A 26937-nucleotide genomic window follows, 5' to 3' on the forward strand; every position below is an offset into this window, starting at 1 on the left:
TCCCTTCTAAATACGAGAATTTTGTTTCATCCTTACAGTATTTTTTCGTTTGGCAGAAAACTAATAATAAGTCATCACGAGTACGTTGTCTTGAATGACAAACCAATCCAAGAGACGAATATTTTAAGAGTGAGAAAGGCTTGGAAGCGAAATCTGCCAAGAGGCTTCTCTGAGCTGCTCTGAGACCAGGCCGGGCCGGCGTGGGCCCGAGGGAGAGGGAGAAGCTGAGGCGAGGCTGACCCAGGCGCCGCCCGCGGGTGGGGTCCGGGGAAGATAAGAGTCAGATCGCCGGGATACCCGGCTTGAAGCGCCGGTTCCAAAATAAGAAAACGGAGGTGTGGCCGCGCAAAAGCCCCACGGTCTTTAGGCTCCCGGTGGGGAAAGCAGGTAGGGAAGGGCGTAGTGGGTTAACCATTTTACCCGGCGAGCTCAGGAAAGATCGCCCGCCGCGGTCACTCAGCCGCAGCCTCGGCCGGGAGAGACACCGGGCCGAAGCGCATCCAGAACCGGAAGATCCCGACGGCCCGCGGGGCAGGGCGTCTCCTCAGCGCGCGCGCCCCCCTCGCGCCCCGCTCCGCGCTCGGCAGGGCGGGGGCGCAGTGGGCGGGGCCGGGCGCAGCGCTCGGCCCCGCCCCCGGGCCCCGGCCCCGCCCCCCGGCGCGCAGCCGCCCCCGCCCTCGCTTGCGAGCTGCTGGGCTGCGGGAGCCGCGCCGCAGTCGCCGCCTCAGCCGCCGCCGGAGCCGCCCGCCTCGTCAGCCGAGCCCGGCCGAGGAGGCTGCCGCCGGAGCCCGCCGCCCGCCGCCCGCGTCCCGAGCCCGCCGCCGCCCCCCGAGGGCGCCCCAGGCCGCGCCATGGTGAAGGTGACGTTCAACTCGGCTCTGGCCCAGAAGGAGGCCAAGAAGGACGAGCCCAAGAGCGGCGAGGAGGCGCTCATCATCCCGCCCGACGCGGTCGCGGTGGACTGCAAGGTCCGGGAGCCGGCGGCCGGGGGGCCGGGGCGGGCGCGGGCGGGAGCGCGGCGCCGGGCGCCCCCTCCTCCCCGGCGGGCGCCGCGCTTCGGCAGGACGTGCGCAGGGAGCGGCTCCCGGCGCAGGGGCCGGGCTGGGGCGCCCGGGGGGCGGGAGGCGCGCGGGCCCGCGGGGGTCGACCGCGCGCGCCGCAGCCCGCAGCCTCGTGCGCAGCGGCCGCCGCCGGCCCCGCCGCGGGAGGGACGTGCCTAAAATGGCTGACGCCGGCGCGCCGGGCCCGGAGCCGCCGACCGGGCTCCCAGGCCGAGGCGCGCCTGGCCCCGCGCCAGCCGCGGGAGCCCCCGCGCGCCCCCCGCCGGGCCGCCCCGCGCAGGTGAACGCGCCGCCAGGTGCGCGGGGGCCGGGGAGGGCGGCCGGGCCGAGGCCCTGCGGGTCTGCTGGACCCTCCTCCCGGTAACCGGTCAGCGCTTGGAGGGGCTGCTCGCGGGGGGCTGTTCGGCCTGTCGGCGGCCTGGGAGGACCCTCCGGCGCTGCGTGGAACGAAACCAAGAAATTCGTCCCCACGTCCCGTGCAAAATTTCCCTTCACTTTGGAGCTCGCACCTTCAGGGCCTTAAAGTAAATATCATGCCGGGGGGGACCGTTCCTGTTTTACTTCCAGTTTCTAGTATTATACAAGTGTCAAGTTGATTCTGTCGCAGAAGTTAAAAAGGAAAGGCTTCACCCGCCGCCTTTTTTCTACCGGATCTTTAAGCTGCAAACGTTCATCCTGAAGAAATAAACAGTCGAAGCTGTTTAAGTTGCCTAGCTTGTTTTTTGGTTGTCAGCATTTTTTCCAGCTCTGTTAGCGGTAGGTTAAACTTAAGTTTTCACTTTTTAAAACAGTAATTTGTGTGCCAGATACGAGTAGTGAGCCTTATTTTTAAATATTTTGTTCATAGGACACTTACTGCTGGAAAACAGGTCTCAAACTTAAAAATTTTGAGAATATAATGTTAATCTGTACGTGCCTTTACTTATTTTCTGGAAGAGGTCTAGTTAAAAATAAACATCAGGGGTTAATTTTTAAGTGACTACCTTTGAACTAGGAACAGTGGGCTGCTTTACTCAATGGATTGAAAGGTTTGGTATTAGAATTATTTTTCTGAATCCACTGCACAGCAGTCTTCATGAAAGAAGATATTTAGGATGCACAGACATTAATTCCAGGAGCAAATTGATAGCACTTTGTTTATCTAACATTCATTTCATTGTACCTCCAATAGATTGATGTAGTCAAGTGCCCAGTCGCAACAGTCACAAATCTTTTTTTTTTTTTTTTTTGGAAAAGTCTATAAACAAACATAACCCCTCCCATTCCACTTAAAAAAAAAGAATCGATGATGTCACTTCAGAAGCTTTTCTCTGTTCTGCTATGGTGGAGGAGATAGGAAAATCTGGACAAAAATCAGAATTAAATTTACTTGGCAGCTTTTAATCTGACTTTTGACTTTTTTTCCCCTCATTTTTGAAATGGATTCTGTTTTGAGATTCTTAGAATTTCTCATCTCACCTTATTCAAATTTTGTGGTCATAGCAGCAATAAAAAAAAAGTAGCCAGTTATTAGCGCTGTGCTTTGTTTTCCATTTCTGTTTTCTCAGATGCCATAGCCAAAGAAAAGTACTGAGACTAAGCAGTGAAGGCCAGAGTCTTTGTAACCGCAGTAGTCATGGATGAATTGGCAAATGCAGAATGACTAACTCTTTTTCTATAAGCTGAAAGACTTCTTCCTGGGTGACAAAATATTGCTCTACATTAAAAGTAGAATCCTTATAATCAGTCTGTCATTTAACGGGTAAATGAAAACCTTGCTTGATGGCAGACATTTGTGAAAACTTATGATCTCTCGATTGCAGAGCTTGGGCAGTGATTACATAATGTTTTCTGGCTCCTTAGGTAGTGACCGTTTGGGAACTACCTTGTCTGGTTCCTGCAGTTCCAGGGTTAGTGTGTTTTACCTGGGGTTTTTCCTTTGCCTGGTTGGCAGAAAAGAGCAAGGCTAGGTATGTCCCAGATTTTTAGTACCCGTAACCAACTCCTAGACCTCAGTATTCCATACCTCAAGTTCCAAGACCAGGGTTTCTCAAATTATGCTCTAAAGGGCCCCTGCTCTGCTATCTGGAATTCTGGTTTAAAAATGCCGATTGTACTACCTTAGACCACAAGAAATCTGCTCACTCCAGTCAACTGGCTTATGTAACAAGCATTCAGCATTTTTACACTGTTCTTTGGCTGTTTTCTATTTTTAAAATAATATATATTTTTTATTAGAGAAGTTGTGAGCTTACAAATCAGTCATGCATCATGTGCAGAATTCCCATATATCACCCCTCCACCGACACCTTACATTGTTGTGGAACATTTGTTACAGATTATGAAAGAATCCATTTCTTGAGCTGGTTTTTTTCTCTGCAGAATGAGAACCCTGCAGAAGCAGTTCCTTTGCCCTATTTTTCAATCTTGTCTTTTCAGCAGCAACCCCAGCAACCATTCTGTTGATTGACACAACTGGCTTGTTACTGTTTTCCCTTTAACTATCTTTCACTTTCTCTACCAGTTGCAGTTGGCACAAGAAATTGCAGCCAGATCTGTTTGGTGTAGCATTGGTAAATTTGAAATGACATAAAATAAATGTTGTAGGCAGCAGTTATACATTTACTTTTGTAACCATAACTCTTAACTTTGGAAAATTATTATGTGCAAATAGCAAAGTAAATACTTAATGTATTGAGACAGAAGTCCAAGTTTTGTCATTATGTAACTGTTTGCTTTTGGGCTTAAATTTCCAGTTTTCCTATCTAAAATGAGCAGGTAGGCCAGATGGTCTGGTAGGACTCTCCCAACTTCAAATTCTATGGAAGATGCCAGTATTATATAATTATATTTGGCAGGAATCATGTTTTAATTGTGAAAAATAACTACCTCCTCAGCCTAACCAGACTGTTTCCTACTCTCCTCATATTGAAATTGAACATTTTACATTCCTCCCCCATGTTAAATAACAATGGGCCAGAGTCAAAGGAAATGGATCACGTATTATGTAATAAACTAAATTCTGATCTTGGGCTGCCTGGCTGTAGAACGGTAGTGGTTGGCAGGTCTTATAATGCCTGTTTGTGAAGCCCCTTTTCCAAGATCGGTCTCTAAAGAAGCTTACGTTTGCCTCATAGGTATCCCCACTTTGCTGATAGTGTTGCCTCCTTTCGACGTCACAGATGTTCTTAAAAGGGAGAGAAAAATTAAAGTGCTTGGGTAGGGGAGAAGTTGGGGCAGGGCCGGAGCTTGAAGGAAAGAGAAGAACAAATTAACCCAGTAAGTTCTGATTTCTCTCTCTAAAATGGCTAGTTGGGCCCTTTTCTTGTACCCTTTATGACTTTTCCTTGTTTGCACAAACAGCTGAAAAGTGCGGTAATTTAGCTTTTTGATGGTGGTGAAGTCTTTGTTTTCCGGAACCTACAATGCATGACCTGACATTGACTGAAAGCTTGATCTTTACGGAAGTGGAGCTTGGTTCTCTTTAGCAGATATGTATCTCATTACCTAGTTACATAATTTAGTGTTTGTAAACAGTGGCCAGCAAAAATATCACAGCTGTTAGATTTTGGCTTTCCACAAGAGTAATGATATCCCGAAGTTAGAGTTTTAATCCCCTCCGATAAATAGTGCATTTAAATTAATTAATTAATAAATTAAATGCCTTCCAGGTGCCTCCCAAGTGCCTGGGCAGGACTTCCTGTGGGCACACTCCCAACACAGGACAGAGTTGTGCTGCTGCAGAGGGCAAGCATTGCTTATTTTTTTTTTTTTTTTTTAGTATAGCTCTGCATAATATACTTTTATTACTCAATAGAAGAAATTACAGAAAGTTTCAAAGACAAAATTGAAAATAACTATGCAATATTCAGTGCATTGATCACAATAAATATTTCTTAGATTTATCACTTACTAAATAATGTAAGATACATTTTTCTCAGTTTTAATGTATATTACAGTGACCATCAATAGATAAAGCAAACATAAAAGAACACCTACTTGTGGTTCTCAATAAAGCATTGCTTATTGAACATTTGTAGGGCAAGTTACCTGTCTGAGGTCCTCCCAGGTATGTAGTCTGCCCAGGTGACATCTTTTTTTTTGAGCTACCAGAGCCGGGTATTGTGGAAAGCAGACACTTAACTGCTTGAGCCACATATCCACTTCCCAGGTATCCTTTTAATGATATATATTTTTTCCCAACCAGAAGCAAGTATATTATTTTCCGCAAAATTGTAAGTCTATAAAATTTCATGGAATCCCACTCTGCCATATAAGAGGCTTATAAATATAAAACTTTTTGAACCAGAAATATATTCTGACCACATTTTGGTACAGCCCTTTTAAAATTGACTTGGAATTTAACTTTCAGGTTACTTGTTAGGTATTTCTGAAGCTTGATTTGCATGGAAATGTGCGTAGAAAAATGTAATAAGTGATAATTGTGGGACAGTTCATGGCTTCTGGAACATTTTTCTCTAAGCTTTGTCACACTATCCATAGCTTACGTATCTGGAATGTCTATAGAAAGGCACTTTTTTTTTCCAATAAGAAATAACTCTGAATTCATATTTTAACTAAAGTTTCTTGAACTGCTTTGTATAGCATAGTATCAGTAAGAGCCAGATAAAAATTGACATTAATGAATTATCCTCTTAAACTGGGTAAACTTGGCACTTTGTTTCACTTAGACTACAGGAGTTAAGGACTTTTCTAGCAGAGAACTTGAGGCCAAGAATGCTTCCTGTTAAATAAAATATAGGATTTGTTAATTCTTAATTTCTGAATGAGGTGGTTTTTAGTCCAGATGATAGGGAAAATAATATTAGAGCTATATTTTTAAGAAGCTTATATTATATGTAAAGATATTTCCTGATTCTTTTTTTTCTTTGCACAAATCCTAACAATGAAAGCCTTTTACAGGGTAGATAGCTGAAAGTTGAAAATTGGAAATTATATTGCAGATAAGATCCTGAGAGTGTCATAAAAAGCAGCCATTTGATTCTGATTATGCATTTCAATCAATATTTAAGATAAATATTCCAACTGATTTTAAGGAAATACACAATATAATCTCATTTTATGTGTTACCAATAAAATTATTTTAAATAATTGCAGACTTTTTAAGCCCTTAATTACTAAAAAACGCTATTTGCAGTGTTTCTGTAATTTTATTTGGGTAAAAATCAAGTAGAAATGAGTATAAATCATTTTTATTGAACAGAAATATTTGAATCTTGTATTAGAAATGAAAAAACTACATTTGTTTTTATGATAGAGGGATTGTCTTTTTCATTTACTGTTTTGTCCCCTAATGTTAAGTTCCCAGCAATAATTTTCTTACTTAAGACTGATGCCAATATGACAGAAGAGAAATTAATATTGAGATAAAGTTTACACCGTTTATAAATAACCACTTCTATTTTCAAGGTAAATATCTTAGGGATTTATTTGTGAAATTGACACACTTAAGTAGGGTGGTGATATTTGAAATTTTGAAATATTTGCATAAGTCTTTTCTGGCATAGCAGAATTTCAAACTTTGTAAAAAACAAGTTGTGATGGGTTTTTAAAATTTTAAAAAGGTTTTCAGAATGAGTTACTGATAAAGTGTAAATCTTGAATTTTCTCTAAATATGATTGTAATATTTAAAATTACTCTGTAGAAAAAGGTAAGTTACATTGTGAAACACATTACTTGTATCACTTGCAGCATCTAAAGAAGACCCATCATTTTACTGGGAAAAAGAATTTCACAAGGTCTGTAAAATTCATTTTGTCAGCAGTGTTTTAATGTTTCTGGTCTGATATATCTTTCATTTTATACATTTTTCCTTCCAATTCATTTCTTTCCTTGCCTTCGTTTTAGTACTAGGACATAAAATTTCCCAAGCTCATCAGTTTTAGCTCTGTGTGCTAGGCTTGTTAAGCAGAGATGGCAAACTCATCCCCTCCTTGGCCACAGCAGATGAATAAATGAAGCCAAGCTCTTTGCATCTGGAATAAGTTGTAATACTTCTAATTTTCATTGAAATATCTATATATATGAATGTGGGCCCAGTGTTCCCTAATTTTCCAATTTTTAAAGAAAAACTAGAAAGAAGGGTTTTGAAAAAGTCTTACATCCCACCCTCCCCCAATCATTCTTTTTTTTTCTTTTAAACAAATCAGTTTTATTGATACATATTAATAAAACACAAATCCATCCAAAGTGTCCAATCAGTGGTATTTGGTATAATCACATTAGTTATGCATTCATCACTTCAATCATTATTAGAGCATTTTCATTATTCCAATCATTAAAAAAAACCCTCATCACCTCTCAATCTTTCTATACTTACCTTGCTATACATAGCTGCTATTCTGTTTCCATGTCTCTAGTTTGTTTATATTTTGTAAAAATAGTCATATATATGTAATATCACCCGTATTTGTGTTTCACGTGAGGTTTTGCTATTCCCAGTCATTCTTGTTTTAGACTGTTTTTGTGTTACTTCTTGACCCTACCTCAGATGTCATTTACATAACACTTAATATTGGTGCTTTTTTTGCCTGCAAGGCATTCTGGTGAAAATTCATGCCTGTGTCATAAAAAACCCTTAGTAAATGGTAGCTGTATCTATTTGCATAGTTAAAAATCTGTATATCTCCATTATGTGATGGGCGTTGATAGAATTTTTCAAATTCAATTTTTGGTTTTACCAGTATAGTACTTTGTAAAGTGCAAATAACCTTGCCCTATCTCTGAGGAACCCACTTTTTAAAAATTGAGGTATAGTTATATAAAGTAGCATGCAGAGGCTGAGTGTACAGTTAAATTATTTTAATTGTATATACCTGGACCCAGCACCCTGCTCAAGCCAGAATGTTGCCATCATCCCAGAAAGTTTTTTGTGCTCTTTTGTGAGCTTTCCTACCCTCTAGAGGTAACCACAGTGCTAATTTCTATCCCCATAAGTTAAATTGAGGTAGTCACATTCACTCTTTAGCAGCTTCTGGTCTTTATTCCCAGGGTGGTCACTAAGTCCTCCTCTCGGCCTTTGCGTGAAGTAGACAAAGGTACCCGCTTTGGGATTTGGTGAGCAGAGCTTGGGCTGCATTCTGTCTTGCCCTACTGATTCTCTTGGGTTGCCATCCTTGGGCAGGGAACAGTGTGCCCAACCATTCGTGGGGATCCCAGCTCCATATTGCCCTAGACAGGTGGTTCTCAAGCTTTTTCATCTCGGGACCCCTTTTCATTCTTAAAAATAGTTGAGAGTATCAGCAGCTTTTGTTGAAGGTTATATTTGTTGATACTGTGTTATAAGTCAAAACTATTTATTTTTTTATTTTAGTTAGGCCAGTAAAAGGAATTTATTGGGAAATGGGGGGAAAGAACAGCTTGCTAAGAAATGGGAGAGAATGACGGAAATTAATATCTTAAAAGGTAACCACAGAAGCCAAACCTCACTCTCTGCGTAGAGGAGCCCACATCAACTCTAGGTGCATATTTCTGTCCAAAACAATATTTATTATTTAAAAATAGCTATTGGAACTCTTTATTGAACAGCTTATTAGAAGACAGATGGAGCCTCATCAGCTTTGCATTCAGTCTGTTGTGATATTCATGTAGCTTCTGGAAATGCCATCATACACATGTGTGAGAGAGTAAGAGTACAAAAAAGCAAACAATGTCTTAGTTTTATTTGAAAATAATTTTGATCAAGTGGACTCCCTAAGAGTGTCTCTGGGATCCCTGGGGGTTCCTAGACCACACTTAGAGACCTCTGCTCTAAATAATTGCTTATAGTGCTATTTTGTTTTTTTACAACTTAGATATTATCTGTTGTCCTTCTAGTAGGGAACATCAGTATTTAACTTCTCTATATTTGAACACTACTCAGTCTGTTTCCCTTCTGTTCTCCTTGCACAGTTAATAACAATTTCTGGATAAATGGATATTCAGTGTTTATCATAATATGTATATGTGTTATTTGCTTCTAACTAATGTGGTATACATTTATTGAATACTTCCTTTCCTATGCAGACTTTCTCCCTGGATTTGATACTTGCTTCTTGGAGTAGGGAGTGGGAGTTGGGAATGGTTGTTTGCTTAAATATATATGGTTTTTTTTTTGTTTTTTTTTTTTTTAACTTATTCATCGTCAGATTCTAATAGCTTTTCTTTTTAAAAAATATTTTTGTTTTTATTAGAGAAGTGGTTGGTTTATAGAAAAATCATGGACAAAATACAGTTGCCATATACACCACCCCCCCTTAACACCTTCCATTAGTGTGGTCGGTTGTTACAATTTGAAAGAATATTTTAGTTCTTAGCTAGAGTCTGTTGTCTATAGTATACATAGCATTCACTGTGTGTTCACACCCAGCAGGTGAGCTGTCAAGTTTCCTGTTTTCCTCTGCAGTTTCCCACTGTCTGTCTTCACCTGGAAACCTCGTTGGTTGCACACTAGGCTTTTTGCTGTGCACATGACCGGAGAGTTTCATCATGTGGGGACTTGGCCTTTACCTCCATCCCATGTTGGATCTTCAGTTTCATGAAAAACCTGGAAGAAAATTGAAACATTGAAACCTTGGGTGTTTGAATTTTTGTTTCTACCCTCAACACTCATATGGTCATTTATCTAGCTATAGAAGTACAGAAGTCTAGGTTGACTTTATTTTTTTGAGGAGGTTCCTGGGATTGAACCCAAGGCCTAGTAAATGGGAAGCAGGTGCTCAACCAGTGAGCTGCACCTGCTCCCCTAGGTTGGCATTTTGATGGCTTTGCTCCATCATCTGGTGTGATTCATTCTGATTTCTGGTTCTTTATACATGACCAGGTTTTTTTGTGGGTTTTTTTTTCCCTAGAAGCTTATTTTTTTCTTGTGCCTTGGGATTTTTTCCTTATGCTTTTAATTTGCAAAATTTTTATTGATGTACCTTGCCTGTGTCTTTCACTTCCATTTTCTTTGGCTTAAGATTCATTTGTTTATCACTTTACTATTTTTTCAGCTTTCAGAAGGACTTAAAGAGACAGCTTTTTTTCAGATTTACTGTAATATTTTCTTTTATATTTAAAATGGACTTCGTGATGATAAATAACGGACCCATCTGAGTTATTAGCACCATTTATGATTTAGACAGGATGGCCTAGAAAGATAGGCATCCTCTGGTTTCCCCCTCAAAGTTCCAAGAATAAGTAGTTTTCGCCACAGCTCACTCACGAGCAACCTTGTGGTTTTGCTTTGTCGCTGTTTCTCTAACTTATGTTTCATTTTTGTAATTATCTTACCCTTTTTTCATTTATTTGAAATGCTTATGTGCTGGTAAGTCTGAGTAATTTTTCCTTATTGTTTTAGGTGTATAGATTTTAATACTTTTATAATTTGCTAGTATTCTTTGTACATGGACAGACATAGGAAAATCCTTTTCATTTTGTCCACATGTTAGTAGTAACAATTGTAGTGTTGTAGCAGTTAGCATGTTTAGAGCTTATTATTAGTGTGGCTTAATTTAAGGAGACTCATTAGGAAAGCACAATTCTGTAAAGCTCAGTGTATGTAGTTTGCAGTTGGATATGAACATTATCCGAGTATCACTTGTGTCATTTCATTTAGCAGGGTTATTTCACCAATGCTGATTGGTCAGGTGGTTGTCCTTCCCTAAGATAGACATGGAGTCAGATGCTATTCAGAGGCCTTATTAACTCTGATACTACACAAATAACTTTACTGAACTCTTATTTGTGAAATGGTGGATTAGACTAAATGACCTCTCATTGTACGTTCATTTTAAAATTCTGGCATCTACCATATAGAATATTCTTTCTGAAAACTCTCCTGATCTCTATTCAGAAGTTCCTGTTACATGTCTAGATGCTACAATAACAATTTTTTAAAAATTACTAAGTCTCCCAACCTTAAGCACATGGTGTAGCTGGGGAAAGACCAATCAGTTGTGTAAACTAATTTAATCACAACCTGGAGGGCCTGCCTCCTGCATACGAGGTCCCAGGGTACCACCTAAAAACAAAAGAAACAAATGAAAAAACCAACTCAGGGGTGCTGATGTACCTCAGTGGTGGAGTGCCAGCTTCCCACATATGAGGTCCCGGGTTCAATCCCTGGCCCCGCAAAAAAAAAAAAAAAATTTTACAGCTTACCTTAATGTATCTGTTTTCACATGAAAATAACACCTGTGGATCCGAGAGCTTAAGAGAGTGGTGGTGTGAGGGAGCAATATCAAATGACTAATTATTTATTTCACATTTGGTGCTAGGCTGTGGAGCTTGTAAGTGCAAAGCAGTTTACACTTCTTCATTGTAGATAGGCAAATATCCCTGGATCTCAATGGGAAATTTTTTTTTAGTAGTACAAATTTCAAAACTCCAAATTTGCATAAAGATATGTATAGCTTTCCACATTTTATACCATTGTAGAAGACCGTATTTGGAATCTTCTTACAAAGAGTTCTGCATTTTAATTTTTATTTGTTTATTTGAGGTACCAGGGCCAGGTATTGAACCGGGCCCTCATAAGAGGGAAGCAGCACTCAACCACTGAGCCACATCAGTTCCCCAAGTTGGTTTTCATTTGTTTGCTTGTTTATGTTTTTGTTTTAAGGAGTGATGCATCAGGGATTGAACCTGGGACCTCCCAAGTGAGAAGCAGTCGCTCATCTGCTTGAGCCACAACCACTCCCCAAGAGTTTGCATTTTAAATGGCACTACCTGTATTTTCCTTATTAATATTAATATGTAATAATTATGGAATGACATTAAAATCAAAGATTTATACAAAAGTGAGGCTGAAACAGTGGTTTTTTTTGTTGTTTCTTTTTTTAATCTTGAAACGAATTTTATAACGAATTATAAAAGGAGTAGTATATACCTAGTTAAAAGTTTCAGGAAGACAAAATTGATATTCTTATCAGGAGCAATACAAACTTGAGTGATTCAACCAATTGTAGAAATCTGTCCTCACCAATTTATCCTTGGTATAGGCTGTTAGTAACAATAAATAACATTTGTACATAATGTTGTGTTTTACAAAACGTCTGTCAGCTGCAGCTAGTCTAGGCTTTCTTTTGGCTACTCCATGCCTTTAGGCCCACCAATAATAAAAATATTTTAATACGAAAATTTTTTCATGATATATTGCTACTAATACTATTATGTACAATGTAAAGTGAGTAAACACTAACCTAGAAATAGTGTTTGTCATCTTGTGGAAAACTACAGAAGTTGAAGCTTTTAAGGGTGTTCATATTCTGCTTTCCACCAGATACTCACCTGCTCCCAAATGATTAAAAAAAAAAGTGATTAAGTTGTGGTCTAGCCTGAAAAGTGTTTGTAGCCTGATTTCTTCTAATTGTGATGTTTATATACATTTTAAACCCAGACCTGTCCTAATTTCATGTGATGCTGATGAATGAGTTCAGATTTCATAAGTTTCTCGTAATAGTTGAATTGCTTTGTATGGATTTTTTAGGAATAGACTCTCTTTTGTTCTGTATTGCTGCTTGTATACTGTATAGGATTTAATAAAAATGTCATTAATGAAAACAGGTTGAAGTGACCTAATTCTTAACTAATTGGAGTACTGGAACAGAACTTCATTTTGCTTAAGAAATATTACTTGTTAATATATATTTGAAGCAGAAATTAGTAAGGTGCACGAGCAGGAATGCTTTAGAAGCGTCTGCACTACTGTCGCAGAGTGATAGGCCAGTGTTTGTGCTTCTGTGTGTCGTTTATGAACTGGGGTAAATACTGGAGGTTTTAGAAAGATTAATGAGATGTTAATTGTACAGCCCCTGTGGGAGTTCTATTTCCTTATTAGCATAATTCAAGGTGCACCAGTTTTATGCAGTACAAAGGGAGGACATGTCTCGGACTTATTTTAAATTAGGCCAGGTAAAGTTACAGGCCTCATTTAAAATAAGTGTTATCAGTGAGAACTCCTGCTCATAAAGTGATTTTTCTTTTTGTTGATTTTTCTTTCATTTTAATTATAAGAAATTCCAAGCATGTGAAAATAGGTAAAATGTAGAACTGCTTGGGTTTTTAAATTTTCCTTAAAGCATATACTGTGTATTGCATATTATACTTGTATTTGTGTATCTTGGTCAGCATTGTATTTCTGAGATTTTTCTCCAAACCCAAAATTCTGGTTGATTTGTTTTTGCAGTGATCTCACTTGAAGCATTCATTTATTTATTTTATTAAGCATTTATTTAAAGTATAATACTTTATTCTCTTCGTGATGGACATTTAAATTATTTCCATATTTTTTTTATTGGCAATTCTGCAGTGAATATGGTAGGGCATAGTTTTTTTATGTGAATGTATAAAATTATATTTAGGGTTATACACCTAGGTTTGCTGGGCTAGAAGAGAGATATTTTGTAAATTTTATTAGATGCTACTGAAGTGTGTTCTCCAAAGCAATTGTACCAACTCCTGCCAGCAGGGTGAAAGTTCCCATTATTCATGCTTTCCCCAAACTTGGTGTTAGACTTTCTTATTGCTTGATTTGTAGGAACTCAGTTGATTTCTGCCCACCTCTCGTTTAGAAATATAATTTACATGCAATTAAATGTATCCATTTTAAGTGCACAATTTGATTAAACTTATGATAATTGTATGAAGCCTTACATCCATCACCACAGCCAAGATATGAAACATTTCCATCACGGTAAAAAGTTTCCTCCTCTGTGCCTCTGCCCCTGACCACAGCAATCACTGAGATGCATTTCATCACTCTAGTTTTGCCTTTTTATATGAACTTCTTTCATTTAGCATGTTTTTGAGATTTAGCTATGGTCTTCTGTGTATCAGTATTTCATTGTGTTTTATTGCTAACTAGACCATGGTATAATATTTCATAATTTCTTTTTAAAGATTTATTTATTTCTCTCCCCTCCCCCCCCCACCCCGGTTGTCTGTTCTCTGTGTCTATTTGCTACATCTTCATTGTCCACTTCTGTTATTGTCAGCGGCATGGGAATCTGTGTTTCTTTTTGTTGCGTCATCTTGCTGTGTTAGCTCTCCGTGTGGGTGGTGCCATTCCTGGGCAGGCTGCTCTTCCTTTCGCGCTGGGCGACTCTCTTTAATGGGGTGCATTCCTTGCGCGTGGGGCTTCCCTCGTGGGGGGCACCCCTGCGTGGCATGGCACTCCTTGCGCACATCAGCCCTGCGCGTGGGCTAGCTCCACACTGGGTCGAGGCAGCCGGGGGTTTGAACCGTGGACTTCTCATGTCGTAGGCAGATGCCCTAACCACTGGGCCAAGTCTGCCGCCAATATTCCATGATTTATCCATCCCAAAATTGGTAGACATTTGGTTGGTTTTAGTTTGGGACTGCCGTGAGTTACAATGCTATAAATATTCATATACAAATCTTCACCTCAGTTGATTTAATTATTGAATTTAATAATTATTCAGCAATTTTGCTGAACCCTAATGAGTTCAAATAATTTGACTCTGTTTGGTTTTCTGTATAGTTACATCATTTACAAATAATTATTTTTCTCCCCTTTTCTCCAGTGGTTACACCCGTTCTTTCTTGTTATTTGGGTACTGACTAGGATCTATAGGACAGCATTGAACAGAAACAATGAAACAATTTTAGTGGGCATCCGTTGTATCCCTACCATAAAAGTCTGCGTGGTATATTCCTAAATGTTACCAGTAAATATGAAGTTAGTTATAGGTTTTTTGTTTTGTTTTGTTTTTGTAAAGATTTATTTATTTATTCCACCCCCCCCCACACACACACACACACAGCTTGTTCCATTCTTTGCTGTCTCTTCTCTGTGTCCATTAGCTGTGTTTTTTCTGTATCAAGGATGCCCTGGGGCGTGAACCCAGGGCCTCCCATATGGTAGATAGGAGCCCAACTGATTGAGCCACAGCTGCTTCCCAGCTACAGGTTTTTGATCATTAACCTTAATCAACTTAAAGAATTACATCTTAAATCTTGTATGGGGCTTTTTTCTTTAAGCACAGCTCACTCTTTGAAGTGTTAAAACTTTAAGAAAAACTTCTTGAATGTACTTTAATCTGTTTTCTTTGTCTCAGATTGTAATACCGAAGATTATACATAATGTTAATTTTAGACTGTAAACCCCTCAAGATATGAGCTGTGTTTTAATCACTTTTGATTATCCCACAGGATCTAGCAGTGCCTTTCAAATAACAGACCCTTAGAGAATATGGGACTGAGTTATAGCCCTAGGTAGGGCTGCAGTTCTTTGCTAAATAAACTCAGTCTGTTAAATTTCTTGAATTTTTACGCCATCCCTCTGCCTCCCCTTCCCAGTTGTTATGCTGGCTGCTGATGTAACTTGTTTCTTGCTCCTGGTGTACCTTTTTCCAGCAGCTTCTTTCTTTTTTTCCTTCTGTAGGTAGTAAATAGTAGAGCTTTTAAAAAATACTTAAAATACATTTTTTAAAATTCATTTAAGATATTTGTTGAGTGCCATCTTAAGAGTCACACTTGCTCAGAGCTACCAGAAATGCAAAATGAATATGAATGGATACCCACCACAGCCTTAGAGACTGTTAGGGAGAATAGAAAGGGATGGCTTTAATTTGGTTATTCAAAGATTCTTATTTATTTTCTAGTTCTTTTTATTTTTTTATCAGAGAAGCTATAGATTTACAGAAAAATGCGTAAAATAGAGTTCTCGTATGCCTCCCTTTTAACACCTTGCATTAGTGGGGTACATTTGTTACAGTTTATGAAAGAATATTTTTGTTCTGTGACACATACAACCTAAAATTCCCCTTTTACGCACATTCAAATATATAATTCAGTGCTGTTAATTATGTTTACAATATTATGCTACCATCAACACCATCCATTACCAAAATTTTTCCATTGCCCCAAATAGAAAAACATGTACTTATTAAGCACTAGCTCCCCATTTCCTACCCCCCCCACACTGGCGCCAGGTAATTTGTAGTACACAGATTCTGTTTCCGGATTTTTAAGCCATGTTTCAGTTGTTGAGGTGCTGAGTAAATAACCTGTTGATAAATATTTTATAAATTAAATTCTTTGGAAATATTTACATTTTTTTCCCCTATTAGTGTGAACATACTTGAGAATTCAAACTCCACAGCATAATTTATAAAGACCCTTTGTGATCTGACCCTCAGTTTCCTTTCATTTCTCATCTTTTGTAACCCTCTCCCCAGCATATTGGGCATCCCTGGCAGTCCTTGGAGAGGCCATCCATTGTGGCTCCATGAGTTTATTCTGTGCCCTGCTTGTAATGAATACCCTTTAACTGTTCTACCTGTGTTACAGGTATTTGGCCTTCTACCTCCCACTCAAGTATTTTTTCCCCTGGGAAGACTTCCCCAACCTTCATTATCCGATCCCCTCTGCTATGCATCGTCCTGTTAGAGCCCATATCATAGTAATACTCTTTGTATATGTATCTCCTGATCAGACTGAGCTCTTTCTCTGCGGAGGCGATTTTCCCAGTGCCTAGGACAGCTTTTGGAATAAAATAGACACTTATAATTCTCAAAATTGTTTACTAAGGACTTAAAAATGATGTTTATCTGAAGGCCTAGAAACTTTGTCATTGGTTTGACAGTTGGCTGCAAATTCTTTGGGGAGGTATCTGCCCCTACTCTTTCGCTATTCGTTCATGTGCCATTAGAGGAAAGAGCCTGCCAAACAGGGTGGGTGTGTGCACATTTGGGTTTCTCAGCAGCTGATACCAAATATTTGGAAATAACCATTTCCGCCTGCCATTTCCATCCCCTTGACCCTGCCTCCACCCTAAAATTAATTATGCTAGGAGCTGTTTACCTCTAGATGTTTGTCAGACAAGGGCTCAAGCAAAACAATACCTTAGCATTCCAGTTTTGTAATACCTATGGCTCCATAGAATTGTAATTTATTTCTTCTGATGGGATATCTTAGATGCCTTAATACATTCTTTTTAAGTTTTTTTTTTAAAGATTTATTTTGTTTCTGTCCCCCCCCCAGTTTTCTGTTCTCTGTGTCTATTTGCTGCGTCTTTGTCCGCTTCTGTTGCTGTCAGTGGCACGGGAATCTCTGTTTCTTTTTGTTGCATCATCTTGTTGTGTCAGCTCTCCATGTGTGCAGCGCCATTCCTGGGCAGGCTACACTTTCCTTAGCACTGGGCGGCTCTCCTTGCACGTGGGGCTCCCCTACGTGGGGGGCACCCCTGCGTGGCACGGCACTCCTTGCGCGCATCAGCACTGCACATGGGCCAGCTCCACGTGGGTCAAGGAGGCCCGGGGTTTGAACCGCGAACCTCCCATGTGGTAGACGGATGCCCTAACCACTGGGCCAACTCCGCTTCCTTTAAGTTTATTTTCATTAGACACTACTTCCTCCCAGTTCACTTATTGTCGAACTGTAGACAATACGTTGACGAGTACATCTATTATAGCAAAGTATAATGTTCTCAAGTTTTCTGATCCTTAGGTTGTTGAACAATATTCCATAGCGTTAATATTTATGTTTAAAGTACTCAGCCCAGGAAAACACTATCTAGCCTTAAATTGTGCTTTGTTGGCTGGGACACCTGGGTAGTAGCTGTATGTCTCTCTACTTAAGTTTCTTCCTTATTGACTCCTCATGCCATTCTATTCCATGTCTTAAAAATATAATGAGGGAAACGGACTTGGCCCAGTGGTTAGGGCGTCCGTCTACCACATGGGAGGTCCGCGGTTCAAACCCCGGGCCTCCTTGACCCATGTGGAGCTGGCCCATGTGCAGTGCTGATGTGCGCAAGGAGTGCCCTACCACGCAGGGGTGTCCCCCGCATAGGGGAGCCCCACGCGCAAAGAGTGCACCCGTAAGGAGAGCCGCCCAGTGCGAAAGAAAGTGTAGCCTGCCCAGGAATGGCGCCCCACATACTTCCCGTGCCGCTGACGACAACAGAAGCGGACAAAGAAACAGGACGCAGCAAATAGACACAGAGAACAGACAACTGGGGGGGGGGGGATTAAATAAATAAATAAATCTTTAAAAAATAGATATATAATGAATAAATTTATTAAATAGGGATTCTTTTAGAATGGGGCAGTGGAATTGTAGGATTGTTTTTAGAAGTAAGTTTGTCATGTTTTTTGAGATTCTAATTGTTTAAAGAATTTTTTTAAGGAGGTAGCAGGAATTGAACCCAGGACCTCCTACATGTGAAACAGGCACTCAGCCACTGAATTGCACCTGCTTTGCCTTTAAAGAATCTTAATTTTATATTATTCTGTTCCTTCTTTTACTGTTACTTTTTCTGAGGTTTGTTCTATTAACCACAGTCCATCTTCTACCACAGTATTCGTTGTATTATACAGTCCCATGCTTTGTACAATCTACTCAAAGCAGCACCATAATATTGCATGATACAGCTATAACCATTTCTGAATTTTAAAATATTAAAATGTATTTGAATCACCAAAAATTGTACATAGAAAATAGAAATTATGGAGTGTGTAATTGCTTAAGATATGGTGAGCAGGTGAGGGGTTGGGAGAAGGCGGCAGAACTCTCGCAAGGAGGCATGGTGATGAGGCCTGACTTCCCTGGGTCTTTTATAGCCTCATTTATAAAATGATAATCCTTAAGGTATCTTTCAGTCCTGAGCCTTTTGTGATCTGATTGGAGAAATGATTTTGATTTGTCTGCCCCTTTTTTTTTTTTCATGTTTTAGGACCCAGATGAGGTGGTGCCAGTGGGCCAGAGAAGAGCCTGGTGTTGGTGCATGTGCTTTGGACTAGCCTTTATGCTTGCGGGTGTCATCCTGGGGGGAGCATACCTGTACAAATATTTTGCACTTCAAGTAAGTGAACAATCTTAACTACCTTTTTTTTTTTGCCTTTTCTTCATGTCTATTAGAAAATTGTCCCTGTCTTGTTCCAAGCTTGTATTTTTTTCTGTGGCCTGTAGTAGCCAGCGTGGTTGTGCCTATTTTAGAGTTGTGTTTAATAAACCTACTGTACCTATGTTTGCCAAGCCTTTTAAATAGTTGATAGATGGAGAATAAATTTTTTCTTTAAATGTTGCTTGCTGAAGAGTATAGACTGTTAGAAGATTTTTCAAGTTGACTAACCTCTTCTGAACACTGGAGAAACAGTTGAGTTTGTTTCAGGAATAAATAAGATAAATACTCCTGGACAAAAAGATAATGCTTCTATAATTTATTAAGCTGCCTTTTGTCTGTTATTTTATTTTTTGAAGTTGAAATAGTTTCCTGCCGTAATTAATGACTAAGAGGTATAGTTTTATCAATTGTCAATTGAATAAATGCAGCAGACACAAATCCTGTAATATTGATTGCTAGTTTGGCTGCCTTGCAGGAGCCTTATTCTCTGGGGTCAGAGTACCCTGGCACCTTGACTCTAACTCTTTCCCAGCCATTGGTTTCTCTTAAAGAATTGCATGATTTCATCACTACATTGAAGTAACTTAGGACAGAATTGTTTATAACTTAGTGTTTAACTGGGAAGTGGATTTGGCTCAACTGATAGTGTCTGCCTACCATGTAGGAGGTCCAGGGTTCAATACCCAGGGCCTCCTGGCCCATGTGGTGAGCTGGCCCACGCGCAGTGCTGCGTGAACAAGGAGGGTGTAGGGGTGCCTTACGCGCAAGGAGCGTGCCCCACATGAGGAAAGTACAGCTCTCCCAGGAGTGGCGCTGTATATGCGGAGAGCTGACGCAGCAAGATCACACAACAAAGAGACACAGATTCCTGGTGCCGCCTGACAAGAATGCAGGCAGACAAGAGAAGAACACACAGCAAATGGACACAGCAGAAGGAGGGAAGGGGAAGGGAGAGAAATAAATAAATCTTTCAAAAATAATAATAAGCCCAGTGGGTTCAGACATAGATTTTCCTACCCGTTTTAATTATGATTAATTATCTAATTTCTCTTAGCAGTTATTTATATAGCTTTACTTTTTTTATTAAGAAATCTTGAGGAGAATATTACTTTTAAGCTTTTATAACTACAAATGCTTTAACATTATAAATAACTAATGTTGAAACATTCTGACAAAATATTTAAAAATAGTTTTCAAGATGACGGCATTTGGATAGAAAACACTAAAATGCAACTCTTTATTTTATCCTTTTATAGCAACTTTATTCTCAAAATTCCTGAAACCATAATTAACTCAATGCAAGTATCCGCTGGTATTATTTTACATTGTTTTTAATACCTTGGACTTAGTAGGGTTGTGACTGTACCTTGTCTTTGTTCACAGTAAATGCTTTATTCTCCCTGATTATAGAGTAGAGTACAAAGTTCTGTAAATCTCATCAGCCAAAGGCAGTAACCACAGATGCAATCTTTAAGCACTGGTCATCTCTTTTTAATAGTTATTTGTTTTGTTTTTGTTTTTGTTTTTGTTTTTGCAAGAAATGTATGTAATATAGGAAAAAAATCATTTGAAATTCAACTTGTTCAGAGATAAAGTTTGGATTTTTAATTTTTTGTTATATTCCTCTAGTCTTATAGTATGTGTGTGTTCAAACAAAAATGGGACCATTTTATAAGGATTTGTTGTGATATGATATTTTCTGCTTAATTATGATGTATTTTAAGGATCAATCAAAACTACCTGTATGCATGTAGAAATTTCAAGAAAATCACTCTCTTGGCTCATAAGATACATCATTTAATCAGCAAATCATATAAAGTTTTCAAAGTATATTCTTTCTGAAGAGCATTATGTTTCTGAACATATTCGTTTATAAAAATAATGCCTACAGGTAGAAGTAGACTTCTGTGTTTTTTCAAATTTACTTGTCAGCAGATGGATAATTGCTTTTATGTTCTATTTTTATCAACTAGGAAAAGTAAAAAGAAAATCAGCTGCTTTTCTCCTTCTGAAGCCATTTTTTACAATACTTCAAAACCTGATCTTAAGAATGCGTTAACTCTGTAATTTAACTGTCTGACTTGTCATCTAAAAGTAAGAGTTTGCAAGCAAAATGCTATGTAGATAGAGGTGGCAGCTTAAGTAATGCTTAGATTTAACAACCTGTCTCCCACTAAATAACTGAAATAGTGCTTCAACTCTTTATAGCCAGATGACGTGTACTACTGTGGAATAAAGTACATCAAAGATGACGTCATGCTCAACGAGCCTTCTGCAGATGCCCCAGCCGCTCGCTACCAGACAATTGAGGAGAATATTAAGATCTTTGAGGAAGATGAGGTTGAATTCATCAGTGTGCCTGTCCCTGAGTTTGCAGATAGCGATCCTGCCAACATTGTTCATGACTTCAACAAGGTGAGCCAGGCTTTGGGAACAGCAGAGAGTATGGGGGCTCTTTAATGCTTTGTCATTTTATTTTATTTTATTTTTTAAATTTATTTATCTGCCCTTCCCCCCTGTTTTCTGCGCTCTGTGTTCTTCTGCGTCTGCTTGTGTTAATCTGGTGGTACTGGGAAACTGCATCTCTTTTGTTGCATCGTCTTGCTGCATCAGCTCTCCATGTGTGCAGCGCCACTCCTTGGTGGGCTGTCTTTTGTCACACAGGGCGGCTCCTTGCAGGGCGCACTCCTTGTGCATGAGGAACCCCTACAAGGGGGCGCCCCTGCATGGCACGGCACTCCTTGCACACGGCAGCACTGCGCATGGGCCAGCTTGCCACTCGGGTCAGGAGGCCCTGGGGATCGAACCCTGGACCCTCCATATAGTTGACAGATGCTCTGTCAGTTGAGCCACATCTGCTTCCCGCTTTGTCATTTTAAATTTCAATATTTTGGAGCGGATGTAGCTCAGTGGTTGAGTGCCTGTGTCCGTGTACGAGGTCCTGGATTCAACATTTGCTATATCATTCTGTCATCTCTCTACTTACCTTTCCATTTCCCGAACACTGGAGTGTGGGTTGTAGACATCATGCTTCTTAAACGCTAGTGCCATGAAAATTTCCTGAGAACAAAATTATTCCCTCAGGAAATTATCGCATGGCATGGAGTGGATCTATTTGGGTTTATCCTGTTTGGAGTTTGTTGAGTGTCTTGGATGTGAATATTTATGTCTTTCATTAAATTTGGAAAGTTTTTAGGCATTATTTCTTTGAATATTCTTTCTGTTCCTCTTTTTTCCTTCAGAGACCCTCACAATGTATATATTGGTATACTTGATAGTGTTCCACAGTTTCATAAGGCCCTGTTTATTTTTCTTCATTCTTCCACTTTCTGCTTCTCAGACGGAATGATTTAAATTGTGGTATCTTAAGGTCCACTTATTCTTCTGCTAGTTCCAATCTGCTATTGAACCCCTTCTAGGGAATTTTTAATTTTTGCTACTGTAGTCTTCACCTGTTTGGCTCATTTTCATAATTTCCATCTCTCCATATTCTTTTTGTTAATCTATCATTTAAAGTTTATACTATTTAATACAGAAAAAGTTCTCCTTTTAATCACATTCAAATAAACTATTCATTGGTAATTACACGCACAATGTTGTGCTATGCTTGCCACCATCAAAAGGACCATTTTTTAAAAAGTCTTTTTCTAATTTGGCACTTGCCTTGTTACTACAGTCATTAACTGTTTTCTGGAGCTTTGAGGAAAATGTTTCATTCAGTTCTTGCTTGTTGTTCAAAGCTACGGGGGGATGGAGAAATAAATTTTCCTCTCCCTTCCCTTCTTAACGTCTGTTCCTATCCCACCGAGTTCTTGATTTGTTGTGGTGTAAGAGTGATTTACAAAGCCAGCCATTTTAGTGATAAACATTATTCTTAAAAATCCAGTAGCTGCCTGTATTATAAACACTAATATGTATATATATAATTTTCTTCTAGAAACTCACCGCCTATTTAGATCTTAACCTGGATAAGTGCTATGTGATCCCTCTGAATACATCAATTGTCATGCCACCGAGAAACCTGTTGGAGTTACTTATTAACATCAAGGTATAAAATCGTTTACTTGATTTTGATTACCAATACTGCTTTAGTTTCCTGGAATTCCTGGTTGAGACATTCGCTCTATAGGAGCCCGTCTTACCAGAAATGTAGCTAAGAATTTTGTAAAGAACTGAGACTTGAAATCTTACTCTAGGGTCATTCTGGTTTTGGAGTTTAGGTATAAATGCAGGCCTCCCCCCAATCCCCCTCACAAACCTTTTTTTTTTTTTTTAATATTTTATAATTTGGAATTCAGAATGTATGTGTGTGGGGTGGTGGTGGTGGTGGTTTGACTTTGTTAAGCCAAAGGTTAACAATTTTTGTAAAGAGCCAAATAATAAATACTAGGCTTTCAACCCATGAGGTTTGTGACCACTGAAACTTTATTATAAGTGAAGGGGCATAACTGTATAAGCTCCAAGAATTCTGTTCATTTTCCTGGTCTCCTCAGTCTATGTTTTGAGATATTTATGTAATAAATTCTTTTCTAAACGTAGGCTGGAACCTATTTGCCTCAGTCCTATCTGATTCATGAGCACATGGTTATCACTGATCGCATCGAAAATATTGATAACCTGGGTTTCTTTATTTATCGACTGTGCCATGACAAGGAAACTTACAAACTGCAACGCAGGGAAACCATTAAAGGTAATAATTTCTACTCTTAAAGTGCTGGTAGAAATGTTCATTATTTCACTTCCTTGGGTTAAACTCATTTTAGATCAAGACTAGTCATTGTTCCGATGCTTGCCTTGAATGAGAACAAAATGATATTATGTCACTGTCTGACATTTCCAGATTTCTGAAGAATCATCGTCATTAAATTAACTCTTCAGATTGAGGAAAGGTCATGTGAAATGTCACTGCTTTGGCAAGCTAGTACTTCAGTTCCCACAGGGCTACCCAGTCCAACTTTCACGTCACCACTTTGGTTGAATCCCACTTAAAAGGCTCTCAGCATCCAGAAGGTGTCTGGAGAGCAGGGCTTGAGGTGGATGTTCAGGAGTCTGAATTCTAAGCAGAAGGTTTGCTTTTTTGATTATGTTGAAGATAATCACAGGCAGGCTGGTTGGAAGGGAATTTGGGTGACGAATTTAGGGCATCTATACAACTGTCGTAGCATTTAACCTTTATTTTCTCATCTGAAAAATAAGATGCTGTAGTGCCCAATTGCCTTTTAAGATCATTGTAAAGCTAAAATAGAAAGTGTATGTGGCAGAGCTTTGGAAAGTCAACTGCCATTCAAATATAGCATGGTATGATTTCTTTGGAAATGTAGCACCAGGGAAGGTGCTTTCCTGGCCTTTTTTTTTTTTTTTTAAGATTTATGTATTTATTTCTTCCCACCACCTTGTTCACTTGCTGTGTCTGTTCATCTTCCCTGTTTCTTTAGGAGGCACTGGGAGCTGCACCCGGGACCTCTGATGTGGGAGGGAGGCGCCCAATCGCCTAAGCCACTGCTTTATTGTGTTTCTCCTTAGGTTTTTCGTCCCTGTGTCTCTTGTTGCATTGTCTTGTTATGTCAGCTTGCCCCCTCCGCCTGTTGTGCCAGCTTGCTGTCTTCTTTAGGAGGCACTGGGATCCGAACCAGCGACCTCGTGTGGTGGGCAGGAGCCCAGTCACCTGAGCCACATCTGCTTCTCCTGGGCCTTTTTTGTTAGCACTTTTAATACGACTATTCTGTCTCCTTGAGCTGATGGTAATAAGTCAACTGAAACCCACTGCTTGATCTCTATTATAAAAATATCTTTATGGTTTATAAAGCCCACCCCACCCCAAGATGGCTCCTCCTCGGTCTTGTAGCGCATTGGTTTTATTGCTCATTGTTTTTTTTGTTTGTTTGGTTGGTTGGCTTTTTGTTCATTGTCTACTCCTTGTTATTTTGCTCATTGTCTGCTTGTGTTTAGTTTGTTTTTTCTTTAGGAGGCACCTGGGACCAAACCTGGGACATCCCATGTGGAAAGTGGACGTTCAACCTCTTGAGCCACATCTGCTTCCTACTTGTTTTTTGCTCATTGTCTGCTCATTGTTTTGCTAGTTGTCTTACGCACTGTTTTGCTTGATGTCTGCTTGTTGTTTCTTTTTCTTCTTTAGGAGGCACAGGGAACTGAACCTGGAACCTCCCATGTGGGAGGCAGGCGCTCAATTGCTTGAGCCACATCTGCTCCCCATAAATTTTTTTAAAAGTCAAACTTTGAGGTACAATGAAATTTGCTGCAGTTTAGAGATTGGACAGATGCATCCACAGTTATTATCACTACAGTTAAGAAACACAGTTAAGAAGGTATTTCCAGTACCTTCAGCTTTATATGTAAGTCATCTGTGTTGGTGTTATTGTTGCTAATATCGGTTAGATTCTTAGTTCAGATGAGGAAAGATTATTTTCTCTGGCATAAAAGGTATTTGCTGTGGAAGTTTATGGGATATAGAGTAAAATATTTCTTTCTTTATATCAATAACAGCTGAGGATTAATATGAATATTTCTTAGTAAAGAATCCAAAATTAAAAACTTTTCCCTCCCAAACAGGTATTCAGAAACGTGATGTCAGCAATTGCATTACCATCCGGCATTTTGAAAACAAATTTGCGGTGGAAACTTTAATTTGTTCTTGAACAGTCAAAAAGAACAATATGGAGAAGATTTAATACCACAGCATAACCCCACCCTTTGTATTTTGTGCAGTGATTATTTTTAAAAATCTTCTTTCATGTAAGTAGTAAACAGGGCTTTACTATCTTTTCATCTCGTAATTCAATTAAAACCATTACCTTTTTAAAATCTTTTCTTCTTTCCAAGTGTGGTGTCTTTTGTATTTGAATTAGTCATTGTATGAAGTCATAGTCACCATAGATTTTAGGTGTTAAGAAGGATTAAAATTTCTTTAAACCATTTATCCAGATTTTTATGTTTTAATTATGCATTTTTGAGAGGAGGGGTTATCTAAATAATCATATATATACGTACTGAAAGTGGACCACAGTGACTTATTTGTAGCTGCTAGTTGCCCTGCCACCTACTTTGCTAGAGCATTTGAAAACACATTTTAATTTTCCTCTAATTAAAATGTGCAGTATTTTCAGTGTCATATTTAACTCTTATAGATAATGATTTCCACTTTAATGTTTTAATATCCTAGGCATCTGCTGTAATAATATTTTAGAAAATGTTTGGAATTTAAGAAATAACTTGTGTTACTAATTTGTATAACCATATCTGTGCAATGGAATATAAATATCACAAAATTGTTTGACTAAAGGACTGTGTGTTGTTTTTCCCATATTACAAAACCAGAGTCATTTTGTTCTTTATATTTAACATCAGCCAGGTAAAGGAAGAAACTATTTTTTTAAAAACTCAGTTCTCTATATGTAGTGGGTAAAGTCTATTTATTTTTTCTTTTTTTGACAAAAATAAACCTTTGTAATAAGTAAACCAGATTCCTCATGGACACTATTAAGGTGACATTCAAGACTAAACCTCAGTACATTTAAAAATAGTTCTTATATTTAATAGGCTAAGTTTCTAAACAGCAGTGCTTTTCTGAGAATGTCCCCTGACAAATACAAATTCTGGCTTTAGGAAGTCAGATGTTTTAACATTTTCTAGACCCATAAAGGATTTGGCCTAGAAGCCTATCCTAGTCCAAAAGGATATTTAGAATATATATAATATATGTATAAGAGGGTACCAGGTATTGAACCTGGGTCCTTGTACATGGAAGCAGGCACTCCGTCCTTGAGCTACACCTGCTTACAAGGATATGAATATTTTTTTCTCCTGACCCTTGGCTTCATTTAGATAATAGTGTAAGAGCTTTAGGTAAACTAGTTGGATATTCAAGGATTTTGAATTTCTTTCAGAAGACAATTTGTTCTGGTAAAATTGCTTTTTATCAGAACTAGTAAAGTTGCTTTTTATCAGAACTGGTAAAACTGCTTTTCCTCACCTTCCCTGCTCTAAAATGTCCTGAGTTTTCAGGGAGCTGTGAACATTTTGGAGCC

General features: G+C 39.2%; 1 protein-coding gene across 1 annotated transcript; it reads left to right on the forward strand.

Moving 5' to 3' along the window:
- The first annotated feature begins 712 nt into the window (after positions 1-712).
- On the forward strand, positions 713-25716 carry ITM2B (integral membrane protein 2B). Its single transcript, XM_004472855.4, has 6 exons — positions 713-968; positions 18722-18850; positions 21101-21307; positions 22830-22940; positions 23432-23582; positions 25463-25716. The coding sequence occupies exons 1-6, from the start codon at positions 852-854 to the stop codon at positions 25546-25548; spliced, it is 801 nt and encodes a 266-aa protein (XP_004472912.1). The 5' UTR covers positions 713-851; the 3' UTR covers positions 25549-25716.
- Positions 25717-26937: the final 1221 nt, after the last annotated feature.

This window comes from Dasypus novemcinctus, chromosome 15 (genome assembly GCF_030445035.2).
Source record: "Dasypus novemcinctus isolate mDasNov1 chromosome 15, mDasNov1.1.hap2, whole genome shotgun sequence".
Classification (NCBI taxonomy): domain Eukaryota; kingdom Metazoa; phylum Chordata; class Mammalia; order Cingulata; family Dasypodidae; genus Dasypus; species Dasypus novemcinctus.